The 12,525-nt window shown below is 41.4% G+C and overlaps 1 protein-coding gene across 2 annotated transcripts in view; it reads right to left on the bottom strand.

The window, feature by feature from the left end:
• The window catches only part of LOC115397632 (kinase suppressor of Ras 2-like), a 125,785-nt gene that overhangs the window by 18,830 nt on the left and 94,430 nt on the right, over nt 1-12,525 (bottom strand). For both annotated transcript variants that reach the window (XM_030104051.1, XM_030104050.1), the window contains exons 14-16: nt 10,953-11,022; nt 3,563-3,611; nt 2,000-2,361 (exon numbers count right to left, since the gene is read on the bottom strand). In XM_030104051.1, the coding sequence (XP_029959911.1) occupies nt 2,000-2,361; nt 3,563-3,611; nt 10,953-11,022 (481 nt within the window). The remainder of the gene's footprint in view (nt 1-1,999; nt 2,362-3,562; nt 3,612-10,952; nt 11,023-12,525) is intronic.

Genomic DNA, 12,525 nt, shown 5'->3' with positions numbered 1-12,525 from the left:
TAAAACATATATTAACTCATGTCCAATGGTTTCAAGCAAACGTGAAACCATTGCTTTCTTTTTGAGGGTTTCTTGTTTTGCATGTTTTTGAAAATGGTTTTGTCCCCCAGTGTTTTCCGTCATTGTCACGAGAACATATAAAGGGGTCTGCAGCCTTTTCTTCAAGCCAATCTGTGGGTTTTCAAGCAAAATTAATGTTGGAAACCTCTGGTTTAAAGCATTTTCATACTCAAAACCTTCTCCTTTCTTGTGAAAACAGAAAATTCTTTTGTGTTTACAGCCTGTGTTCCAGATAACAGTGAGAAAAGGGGCAAATATCCAAACAGTTTCCCTCAGAACTGCATTAGTTCTGCTAATTGACTAATTGAAACTGTTCCTTGTGAAGTTCCTCACTGAGAGGACAGCTTCCCTCCTGCTCGTTATAACAGGCTCATACATGACCACAGAACCCTGAAGTAATTAAAGGTGTTTTCTGCATGTGACACGTCTGAAGACTCCCGCTGTGCAAGTCGCCGTTATCTGCCGGCAGACGCCGGTTGAGACCACAGCGACGGCAGCACATTCAGATCGTGACCTCTGGACGCTCTGCTGTCAGCCGCTCTGACCCCCGCCACGTCCTGCGGTGGGGACAGATGTGTCGCTGATCCGAAATGAGCGCTACTTTCTGACTGTGGGTGTCACACAGCTGCCTGAGCACAAAGCTCAGGCTGCAAGGTTCACGCACGCACGCACGCACGCACAAACACACACACACACACACACACACACACACACACACACACATACAGCGGATTTCAAAAAAGGTTTGGTGGTCAGCAAGTTACAGATCATCAATAAAAATGCCACTTTAATGTGATTTTTTAAATTTCTTTCCTCATTATTGGGAACATTAAAGGTGTATTTGCTTAACATACTATTTTCAATATCTTTAATCAGTGTGCACTTGGTATAATTAAAATACACTGAGTGTCTTTTTTCAATTATGGTGAACCTGTTCTTGTTCTTCACGAAAAAATTGATTGGATTGCCTCTTTTTAATTATTTTTGCACTTGAAACTTGGAGAAGCATACTCAGCATGCATACTAAAACATGCTTCATGTCTGAGTGTGCTGTTGTCAGACATCATCGGCGGTGCAATTACCAACATACTCAGAGATGTTTAAAAACACGCGCACGTTTTTAATGAGAATGTGAGGTCCCACCTATCGGCAGAATTCATTTTGGGACGATGAGTCTTCTTTTATTTTGAAGCACACTGCACCTCCCAAGGACAATCAAGTGTTTTTTTTTTTCTTCCAGCCGTTCTTCACATTATAAGATTTACTTATTAACAGTTGTTGGGCTCCTTAAAGGCAAACTCTCGCAGCGCTTCGTGTATGCATGTAGTCTTCTGGTAAAGCTCAGTTTTAATTGACATAAAGCATTTTGTAGAGCTTTATTTATCCATCTATCATTTGAACTTAATGTCATTATGCTCTCAGGTTTCAGATGGTATACCCAGAATAAAACATGGACATGCTGTGGTTTTATAATGAAAATCTGTAATTAGGTGTTATCCATTTAATCATCCTGATCTGTTCTCTCTCAAAGGTATTTTTTATTTAGCTGGCCAGTTTCCAGGAAATCATTCTTGCAACAAAAACTTGCAAGAGCTTCAGCAGCTTTTTTTCTTTCTCACTTCCCAAAATAAATAACCATTTGCCGATGTTAGCTTAAGGAAATATTCCAAGTAAAACTTAGGTGACATCTTGCTGACCGGATTATTTGTCTCCTGATTCATGTTGAGTTCTTGTTGTCGTGAACTATAAGATAAAAGTTCCTTCTAACAGTCCATTTACACGACAACCTCTCAAATGAAATTGCACTGGTTCTGCATTTTTGTTTCAGAAAGGTTTCATTGCACCACGCAATGACAGTTTGCTGCTGTCACTCGAAAACAGTGTTGTGTTAACCTGTTTCTGTGTTTACACTTTTTATGCAGCGGCTCTTCCTTCTTACCTGGTGATGATGGCCAGATGCGGTGGGCTCATGCAGGCGCCCATGAACAGCACCACGTTCTCGTGGCGGGTGTTGCGGTAGGCCATCACCTCGCGCTTGAAGGCCTTCAGCTGGTCCTCGTTGTCCCGCTCGATGTCGATGAGGCGGATGGCGACCTCCCCGTGCCACCGCCCGTGGAAAACCTTGCCGAAGCGGCCCTTGCCGATCATCTCCCCGATCTCCAGCTGCTCGAACGGGATGTCCCACTCCTGCAGGAAGATGCTGGTCTGGCTGGCCTTGCGTGGGAAGTTACGAGCCGACAGGAGCGACAGGTTCATCTCCTCGAACTCGTCGCCAGAGTCCTCGTCATTACCGTCCTCGTTCTGTGATGCAGCAAAATCTAATCTTATTTCTAGTGGCTGTAAGCCTGTGTTTCACATATTTACAGATTTGCAAGAATGATCATTAAAATTCTCTTATACACAACAAGGAGGCGGTGTTAAAATATTCCAGAAAGATGTGAATGTATACATTTCGACGAACGCCATTCAGCTGATGGATAATTCATTTTTACTTGGAGAAAGAGTAATAGCCATAATGATATTTTTACTGCAGTTTCTAAATAGTTTCCAATAACCCACCTCTACAGCATAGAGGTGCACAAACTCCGGCCCATGGACCAACTTTGGCCTCTGGTTTATACTGAATTGGCTTGCAGCAAATTCTAAAATCCATGTCACATCTAAAATAACACTTGACTGTGTTGTAGTTTTGACTTTCAACACACTTTTGAACAGGGCAGCTTTGCAACAACATGAGGCTAAATCGAGAAAAATAATGCAACTGGTAACCAAACATGACAGAACCAAAGAAACTCAAAGAAGCAAAGAAGCAAAGCAGAAAATTTGGCCTTGACTGAGTGGCCCCGCCTTTGGTATATTTTGATGCCCCTAAGTGGAAAAAGTGTGGACAGTCCTGGTAAAGTGCATTGAACCAAAGTCTTAAAGATCACCAGTGTATCTGTATTTGGTATTCTAATCATAAAGGATATGTATATGGATATGTTAAGTCATATAAAACATGCCATTTGTCAGTGGGCAGTGAGCCCTTGGAATAGATACTGCTGTTTAGGTTGCATCCAATGAGAAGCAGAGATACGAAAAGGGAAAACAACCAGAGGGTGAAAACTGGCTGATTTATTCTGATTTGATTTAAAATATAATGTTTCGCAGGAGGGAAAATGGCCTATTCAAAAGACGCCTGCTAGAATATCATTAAAGGCAATCTGCAACACATTTTCTCCAAATATATCACAGTTACAGAAACAGCAATGATGGGAAGTGAAGATGTGTGTTTTCCTTCTTGTTTCCTTTGACACATAACTTACCTGGAGGCTGCAGAGGAAGCGGAAACAATTTTTTTTGCTAAATGAGAGAACAACGCAAACGGCTGGGGCGAGTGAGGGTGGACGCTGTGCCTTGTCTTCATTCATAAGTCATTTCACTCTGACATCTCTGACAAATATGTGGTCAGGAGAACACAGCAAAAAAAAAAAAGTCACAGAGGATCCAAAGAGAGACTCACGTCTGATGTAGGTTCGACCTCGATTTGAAGTAAAGGGTTGCCCTCATTCCTACAAGCAAAGAAGAGATAGAAGTTTAATTCAAGCAGTAACAGCTCTAGTAAAAAAGAAAGCTCCATTTACACATAACTGAGTCCATTGTTACTCAAATCCAGTGTTGAACTGAGTTTGGATTTGTGGTATACTGAAAACTCTGCAGCCTTGACTGTTACACAATGTGGATTTATTTAGAAATGCAGTGATGTGAGGTGTTTGGACAGTTTCTACAAACTCTGGAAGTTAAGGTTTTAAAGTGTAGCCCCTAGCGCTGAGCCCAAGGGGGATGACAGGAGATAACTGATCATATTTTGTGCACCTCCGTCTGGAGCACATTATACCCCTTTAACACTGACGAACTCGCTCCACCAAGGTCTTCTGGATGCTACAGAGTCCGACAGCAGTGTGTGCTGGTGCATGCTTGTACATGCAGCTGTACTCCTATTTACAGCAATTGGAGAAGGCAAATTGACAGGTGTGTTTGCAAAATGCATCTGAAAATCAATATGCCACAGTCCGAAGCTTTCCAAGACATTTTTCTAAATATGTAACATGCTTCATCTTTCATTACGGACTGTGGTGGACCGGCCGGTGCGAGGCTGTATGTCAAAAGTGCGAGATCAAGCTCCAGTATCTACAGTTTGCAACCACCTTCTCCTTATGTTATCTCCACTTTACAAACTTTCTTCTCAGCTACGGTATATTCATTTATTCTTCCCCACTGTCAAGCAGTAGATATATGGAAATAGCATAGGTTCTTTGATGGAGTGAAACAACTTCCTCCAGGTTAATATCCATCATGCTGCAGTCCAGGTACCTTCCTCCTTCCTCCTCAAAATCACAGGTAGAAATGATGATTCACCTGGACTTTTACACTGTTTTGCACATGCATACACGATTATGTGGGGAAATCTGCATGGAAAGTCATCCAAAGAGTCTTTCTTTATTAGATCAATCCACCCACTGTCCAAACAATGCTTTCCCTTGTTCTCTGTTGTTCTTTTTCAGGGACCTAAGAGTCTGAAGATTGATTGATATCAACCAGATCAGACCGAACTGAAGCAGAACAGAACGCCGTCTCTGTGTAATGTACAACATCCCTACTTTGCAGAACAGTCCGGAATCGAACTGTGGTTTTACGCAGACTACACAGGCAGACTGTCCTCCAGCACTACGAGAACACTCTGCCAGCGTTCTTTTTCTTTTTCAATGACAAATCGCTTCTCATACAATCATGCACCATCGTGCACTGCCGTCAGCCACTGTGGCGGAGTGAGATCGGCAGTGTGAAAGGGGTATAGTATCTTACAGCTTCATCCATTTCTCAGTCTTAAACTTAATTTTTCTGTGACTGTTTCAGTTTCTTTGCATGCATGGGTCATTGTTTTTTTTTTGTTTTTTTTTCTGACCTGGACCTGAAGATGCACACGGCTGGTAACAGCAACCAGCTTTCTGGGAGAGGTTGAACACCTTCCAGATAATCCCTTTGAACTGTGCACATGATCTTTTTTTGCAAAGGGACTGGCTTCAGCTCTATTTCAGTCTGCAGTTCATGCTATGGTAATCGAATCGGGCAAATTTCTTCAAAGCACTTCAACAATTTTTAAGTATTTCCTCTCGTTTGATTTGGAGGACACCCATGCCCCAAAATCTGGGTGCTATTCAACAGACTTGTTTTGGTACATTTAGTTAAGATTGTTGCACCTCAAGCTCTTTCCTATTATTCTCATTTTTTCCCCCACACAATGTTTGCCACATTTGCATTTAAAAAAAGTCACAAATGATGATTGCTTCTTGCGCTGAGATACAATTTTGTTTTAACAGCCACAAATATCCCTTCTGGTTTTTTTTTTTAAAAGGTTGAGATCTTAAAGACAGTCTCTTAAATATGTGCATTATCTCTTTTGCAAGAACCAATCTTCTTTCTCTCATGAGAGCATCATTTCTCAGATAAGAAGACATTTGTGACTTTTTTTTTATACTCCAGTCCAGAACACAAAAGGCACTAAATGGTCAGCATGCTCCATCATGGCGCTTCCAGTGTGGCCAAATATTCCAGTGAAATTAAAGGCATAGCGGCAGATTAAGGGTGGAACGGCAACTCATTACATGGTTCCGAAATGGAGTCAGATGAGATATCAGACGAACCGACGACCGGAGACAACACAAAGGATGTGGAATCACTCATTTCTCTGGCCATTAAACTAGGTAATTGCCTACAGAAGCAGCAAAGGAAAAGAGCCAGCCAATGCCCACCTTCCCGTTTTCAACATGGCTAACATGAGTTAGAACTCATCTTACATCTCATGACTGGTCAGCATATTTAGAGAGCTTAAAGTAGCCGCTTTCATTTGAAGCTGAAGTCAAGTCAATCTGGTTCCTGGAAGTCATCTTTGAGAAAGGGATGTGAAGATTCAGTTTTTGCCTCAAGAAGTTTCCCATTTACACAGCAATGTTTTGGAATCAGTTTTTAACATGAAAATATTGTCATGTTAACGGGGATACATTCATAACCTTCTTCTCTTGAAATACTCAGTGAGAATTGTCGCCAACAAGCTGTGTCACTCAAAGCTGACACTTATCTTCAAGAAACTGTCTGGACGATGTTTGAACGCTCCTCCCACTAGTACTAGTGTCTCAGGATGCTGGGATTGTAGAGAATGGGCAGTTCTCACTCTTTAATCCTCAACGGACCTGAATCATCATTATTCTTCTTCTACTCCCAGCTCCCACTGGATCAAAAATACAATTTATGACACTGTGACTTGTTGGAAATAAAGTACATCTGAAGGAATAGGACAGAAAAAAAAAAAACATCATTCTCTCATTCTGTCACTTCACCATGTCAAATTTCACAATACTTCTCAGGCTCTTTTCAAATGGGAAAACCTCCTCTTTACGTATGTACTAGGCTCCACGACCAGGAAATCATCTCGACATAGACCCTATAACGAGAAAAGTCTCCCAGTCAAGGAAGCATCTTTTCCCATTAGTGATAAAGTCGGCTGAACAAACTTTACAAACAAGCAACCATCCAGAAAATAAACTTTGTCCTTGATTTCGCCTTCTCTCAGATGCTCAAGGTGCTTCCAGATTACCTGTCACTCTGGTTCAACCCCACCTTACCCTTCTTCGTTTAACTCTTTTGTTGGCCTTTCACATTCCTGCTTTTGTCTTCATTTATCTCATTTGTGCTTGCTTTAAATCCTTTCCAAAACCTGTGACACTCGCCCTGTGTTCTCCACCAACAAAGTCATACATTGCCTCCGGCCTTGCTGCAAGCTTTCCCACTAAGGTCACCAAGGATCCACATTTCTCTGATCTGTTCTCCAAGTTAAACCTCATGATTCATTATACCTAAAATCTGCTAATCTCAAGTCATGACCTGAATGTGCAGTGAGCAAACTAGCTAATTTCCCTAACATATGGCCCACTATCGAGTGTATTTATTTAATGGTTTTTAATCTGAGTAACTTGTAAATACTGTAGCATTGTAGGATGATGCAATGGGTATTAAAAGTCACACCTGTGGTTAACTAGGACAACCTATATTTAGATGTCCGTGACCGATACTAAGTCACAAAATTAATAGGTCATTATCAAACTCGACAGAAGCTTAATAACAACCCACTCATTCCTCATCGGTTATATTTCTATCTCTGTCGATCCATTACTCAAAATCATACACACTTATCAGTTAGATCTGAATTTACATCACATCAACAGATGAATTGTTTATGTGAATACCTTCACTTCTGATGCAGGAGCTTCTCTCTCTACCTCGCCATGGTGCATCTGCACACATATTGTAAATACGTCTGACATATTTAAGAGGTCTGTAGTTGTATTGACATATAATGTCATTTATAATGGCTCAATATTGATATTTTGTGAGCAGGTAACCTTGTCAGTCTGCTTTCACCAAAACACTAAAATATTATCAATGCATGAGCCAATTGACATGGCATGACTATTTTTGATGGCATGTTTTACTGTTATCATCAGAAAACAAACATGTCTGCTGAGCTGCTGCCAAATGACAAGTGAAGCTACATACGGCATGCTTGTTACACTTAACAAATTCACTGTTGAGCCTCCTTTTTTTCTGTTCAGTGATTGGTTGATTTAGTTTTTTTTTTAAGGGGCTCACAATTTCTTTAATGAGACTACTTACTCTCCTGGAAATTCTAGAAAGATGGCTCACTGGTGGTCAAATCACACTGACGACTAAAATGTGAGTGGAATGTAACATAAGAAAGGGCACTCCTGTGAAATTAAAACCAAGGGTCAGAGAAAGCTTGTGGTAATTAAAAGAACTCTTAGGAGCCTCTGCACCCTGAGCTCCTATTAATTTCTGACCCCGGCGTGTACACTGTCACCTCCGCGCCAGGTGCCAGCGACACAACATAAATGAACCCCTTTCCCCCGTTCAACCCATCCACCCTCCGTCCACATAACTGGCTGTGCAACATCAGCGTGTAACCTCTCACAACCTTACCGTGGTATATTAACACTGGTTCGTAAAGCAACCCTGAACTCTGAGCAAAGACCACAGTCGAGGCAGCGCATGAAATAACCCTTCCTGTGGCGCCAAGAGCCCCTCGCAGCGGTTCGATCTCTGCTCTAATGAGGGAATCCTGCAGGGTGTCGGGAGCTGAAACAGGCCCTCATTAACCCTGGGATGAGGCCATTAAGGCCAGAAAAATCTACCTGGTGCCACAGCAAGAGCATAATAAGATGGGGTTAAGAAGACACAATAGCATTGATTAAATCAGAGGAATATGGTGTCTTTTTTGGGGGAAGAAAATATTATAAGTCAAAGGGTTCAGAACAGCACTTTGACATTCTGCAGAAACAATGAAACAGTTTGAGAACATAAAAATTCAAGATGAGACTGACTTTTGTAAGTGGTAGAAAACAGGTTGAAGTTATATTATGTCTTTTTTCACAAATGGTAATTGAACTTCACCTTCACTCAATCAGTCACAATGCAGAGTTGATGTGCAACAGGCTCAGAAATTCATTTTTTTTTTCTAATTATAACCGTGCCTCTGTTGTGCACATAAAATCAATAAAAACACTAAAAGATAAATCTCTGTACTTCCTAGAAGAGAGAGCAGTAAAAAATGTGATGCATCACTCCTTGAAAACCTTACATTTCAATCAAAGTTTCAATGGAAGTTGGAAATGAACCCTAGTCAGGAGTCACAGGAGGATTCCGTCTTTATTTAAAACCTTTGGCATTCATGCCCCGCTTTTGTCGTCACCACTGAAATGTGTAGTGACACCATGCCGAGATCTGAGGACCCCTGTGAGACATTCAGAAGAAAGAGGTTTCACAAATCTTTCCTGCACTGGATCCATCCAGCTTTTTCCTTTCTCTGTGAGTCCACATGGGGTCATGGTGACAATATGAAGAGCAAATTCCTGCAGCTCCTCAGGCAGGACGCCAAGCTGCTTCCAGACCAGACGGAATAAGAAAAATCTTCACTATCAAACAAAGCGCACGGGCTTCAGTACAGCGAATGTATTTTGTGTAAATGTTCATTGGCAAACTGAACTTTACAGTTGTACTGCTTTTTTTTTCCTTGAATTGCTTTTCCAGGTCAACAAGTACATTTTTTTCTGACAATGAACACGGTGTTGAAACGCTGTGATGAACCTGTAGAGTTCTTTGTGTCTTCAAAACACACAGGTGGTTAGAAAAGCACCCAAATGCATCCACAGCCTTTCCTCTGACATCTTAAAAAAAGCTTCTCAGATCTTTAGCATTTTGACAGCAAATACTTCTATGGGACTGGGAGCAACCGTGACGAACTTTCAGAGGCGTATGGCCTTTACAACTCCCACATGCTGGAGTAGCAATTACCACTTCAGCTCACATTGAGAGGACCCTGGTTCAGGCTTGGTTAACTTGCCTGTGTGCCTGTGTGCCTGCATGCGTGCACACGTGTGTGATGGCTGCTGATGCACTAGCAACCACAATGTTTCCGCGAAGTCAGAGCATTCAGAAAAACTTTTCTGAAAAAAATTTTCAGTGGTTCTAAGCACCAATGCTGTGTAAAGAGACACTGAAAAGGCAATGAAAATTTTAGTTTTCACTTGAAAATGCTGGCTTTAGATAAAGTCGGTACAGAAAATGAATGAATATCATTTCTCACACTTAGACTGTTTCGGAAATGTTCAAATGTTTTGTTCATTTAGGTCAAAATATCTCCTTTGAGCGACTTGTCTGCGTTTTACAGGGTCCTACCATATTTCTGCAAATCTGACCACCTTGTCATCTCCGAGTTTCCCTTCGCTTTTGATCGGCTGCCTACACAGCTGCAAACCATTGACAATCATCACAATTAAGCTCAGAGCATACACAGAGACCAGTACTTAGCTCCTCTCAGCCTGATCGTTCACTGTTAAAAAAAAAAAAAAATAAAAATAGAAGGAAGACAACATGCATTTGTTGCAAATCGTGCAAAATTGGCAGCAAAGCTTTCCAGTATTCACTGGGTGAATGTGGTCTCAAGATAGAGAAAATATTCTATTGTGTCCCCTTATAATAACTATGGTAATGAATGTAGCACTAAAGCTGCAACAATCCAGCTCTATTCAAACACCTATGGAGCCCACTGTGACAGGCGCAAGCCATTTGTAGCACTATATTATCTACTGATTCCTATTATTTCCACACAGTGCTTTCATTTTTTATCTCAAAGCTGGCAGCTGCTACACGAACGTGGCATGAAGACATCAAATGCAGCTTACTTTTAAAACCTCATTTTGTACAGCTCCATGCCTCACACCTCCACCTGAAGAGGCACACTCTTTGCCCTCCTCTGCACTCGTGGTCACGTTGGTATTTTGAAAGTCAAACTTCACGTCACATTACGTTCTAATGATTGTTGCATCACAGTCCGTAGGCTTGACCTGTATTCAATCACCACTGATTTTCTGGCCCAATTTCTTGTGATAGATTGAGGAGCTAATCTAATAAACATCTGGGTCAAAAGGCATCCCCTCACTAATCTCTGTCTTCCGGTTGTATTCCCGTGACCACTGGCTTCCTCAAAGAGCCACTGGAAATCCACTTGGCATCCCAAGTGTAGCGTGAACTAAAGGCCATGCTAACATTACTCTCCGAGACGGCTCCCACATTGAAATTGCCACCCAAATATCCGTGCTCCAGTAAGTCTGACTTGGCCTCTGACCAGCAGTCATAGAAAGAAAGAGAGAGGAGAAGGGGAGGAAGTGAAGAAGTTTGTAGACGGGAGATAAGAGAGATGTGTGGGGATCAGTGGTACTTTCTGATGTTGTTCACGTGTTGCTTAGTGCATTGACATGCGTGTTAGTTTTGCTACTCACCCTGGTTCAGAAAGGACAGGATGCAGAATGACCTGCGGCGCTCTGCTGGGAGGAGCCTCTGGAGCAACATCTGGAGACAATAGATTTACAAGCATATTAAAGCCCGAATGTGCACAACTATCCCCAAACAGTTACAGTATCTGTGAAGAGTAGACTGTCTTCTTGAAACAATACCTTTAACATTAAAAAGACAGTTTCCTTCTTTATTACTTTTAAACATGCCTTCGTAAGATGAGCAACAGAGCTAAGTATTCAGATTCAATCCATAGGAAATTTTCCAAATCTTCGTTGACATCAAGCAGATTTTATTTGCTGCTAATTCTTGTCTTGTGTTGCTTGGTGAAATTCAAGAAATGGGAAGTTTAAGAAATAATAAATAAGACAAAGAAATTCTGGAGGGACTCTCTTATAAACTCCGCTCTGAGGGAAGCAAGCGCTGTCGTCTTGGACAACCGTGGTTGATACCAAACTGTGGCAATATGGGAATGACACAAGCCAGGGGATTCTTTCTCATGTTCTCTCTACAATGAGATTGCCTCCAATAAGGTCAAACCTATTCAGTACAGTGATGTTCCATGAAGCTCAAGACCATCAGACAATCTCTACCATAAGAGTGCAGCATTCAGACACACTTTGACCCTCAGAGACGAGTGCCACATGCATGATTTGGATTCATCGTTGAACATATCATTTTTCCACATGGCTGGGTTCCAGTGCAGATGTTCCTGACACCACCATGGCAGGACACCTGACAGAGACTGCAGTGTGCAGTCTGTGTGGGCTTATCTTGCCAGAGAGCCATCAACCCTGTCCTGCAATCTTTGAATGCAAGTCTGTAGAAAATATAGCAGGGTTTATAGATAGTGAAAGGTTAAGAAAATGGCCTTCCTTATGTCCTAGAGACTAGAGAGTATAAGGAAGAGCCACCTTAAATATTTACCAACACAAGGGAGCAAAAAACATCGGTTTGGAATTGGCAAGGAAGACTCAGCAACATTTTTTTTTTTTCCACATACTCAGTACTCACTGCTGCTCATGCCACAAATGCATGTTCTTGAAAATGTCACCCTTTTGAAATGGGCAAGAACATGCTTCCTAGGAGTATAACAACTTTCCAGTAGTTTATCAACTGTCCTCAGTGTTTGAATTACCTGCAGATATGCATTTAAGGCAGTGGTGTCTAATATTATGGCACAATCTTGCATGTTTTAACATCTCCCTGCTCAAACACACCAGCTATGAAACGATACATTACATATATGTACATATAATAATTTGTAATTTAAAGATCTTTAGAAATACAACCCACAAAGGAAAATAACATGATACAAATAAATAGTTAGTGATCAATCAGCCACAACTGTTTTGTAGGTTATCATACACAATTTATGAAGTGGCATCAAAATTCAGATCTTTGTGGGGGGAACATGTTTGATGATATGGAGTACGATCAATTGTGATCAATAAAGGACATCTCTTCAGAGCTGCATAAAGAAGAGTAATACAAAAACTAATCTTGTACTTGTACTTCTTGGAGTCAAGTGGTGGTAAAACTACAGGCAGTGGTCAAACA

This window comes from Salarias fasciatus, chromosome 12, assembly GCF_902148845.1.
Source record: "Salarias fasciatus chromosome 12, fSalaFa1.1, whole genome shotgun sequence".
Lineage (NCBI taxonomy): Eukaryota > Metazoa > Chordata > Actinopteri > Blenniiformes > Blenniidae > Salarias > Salarias fasciatus.
This window is presented reverse-complemented; position numbering and strand designations above follow the sequence as displayed.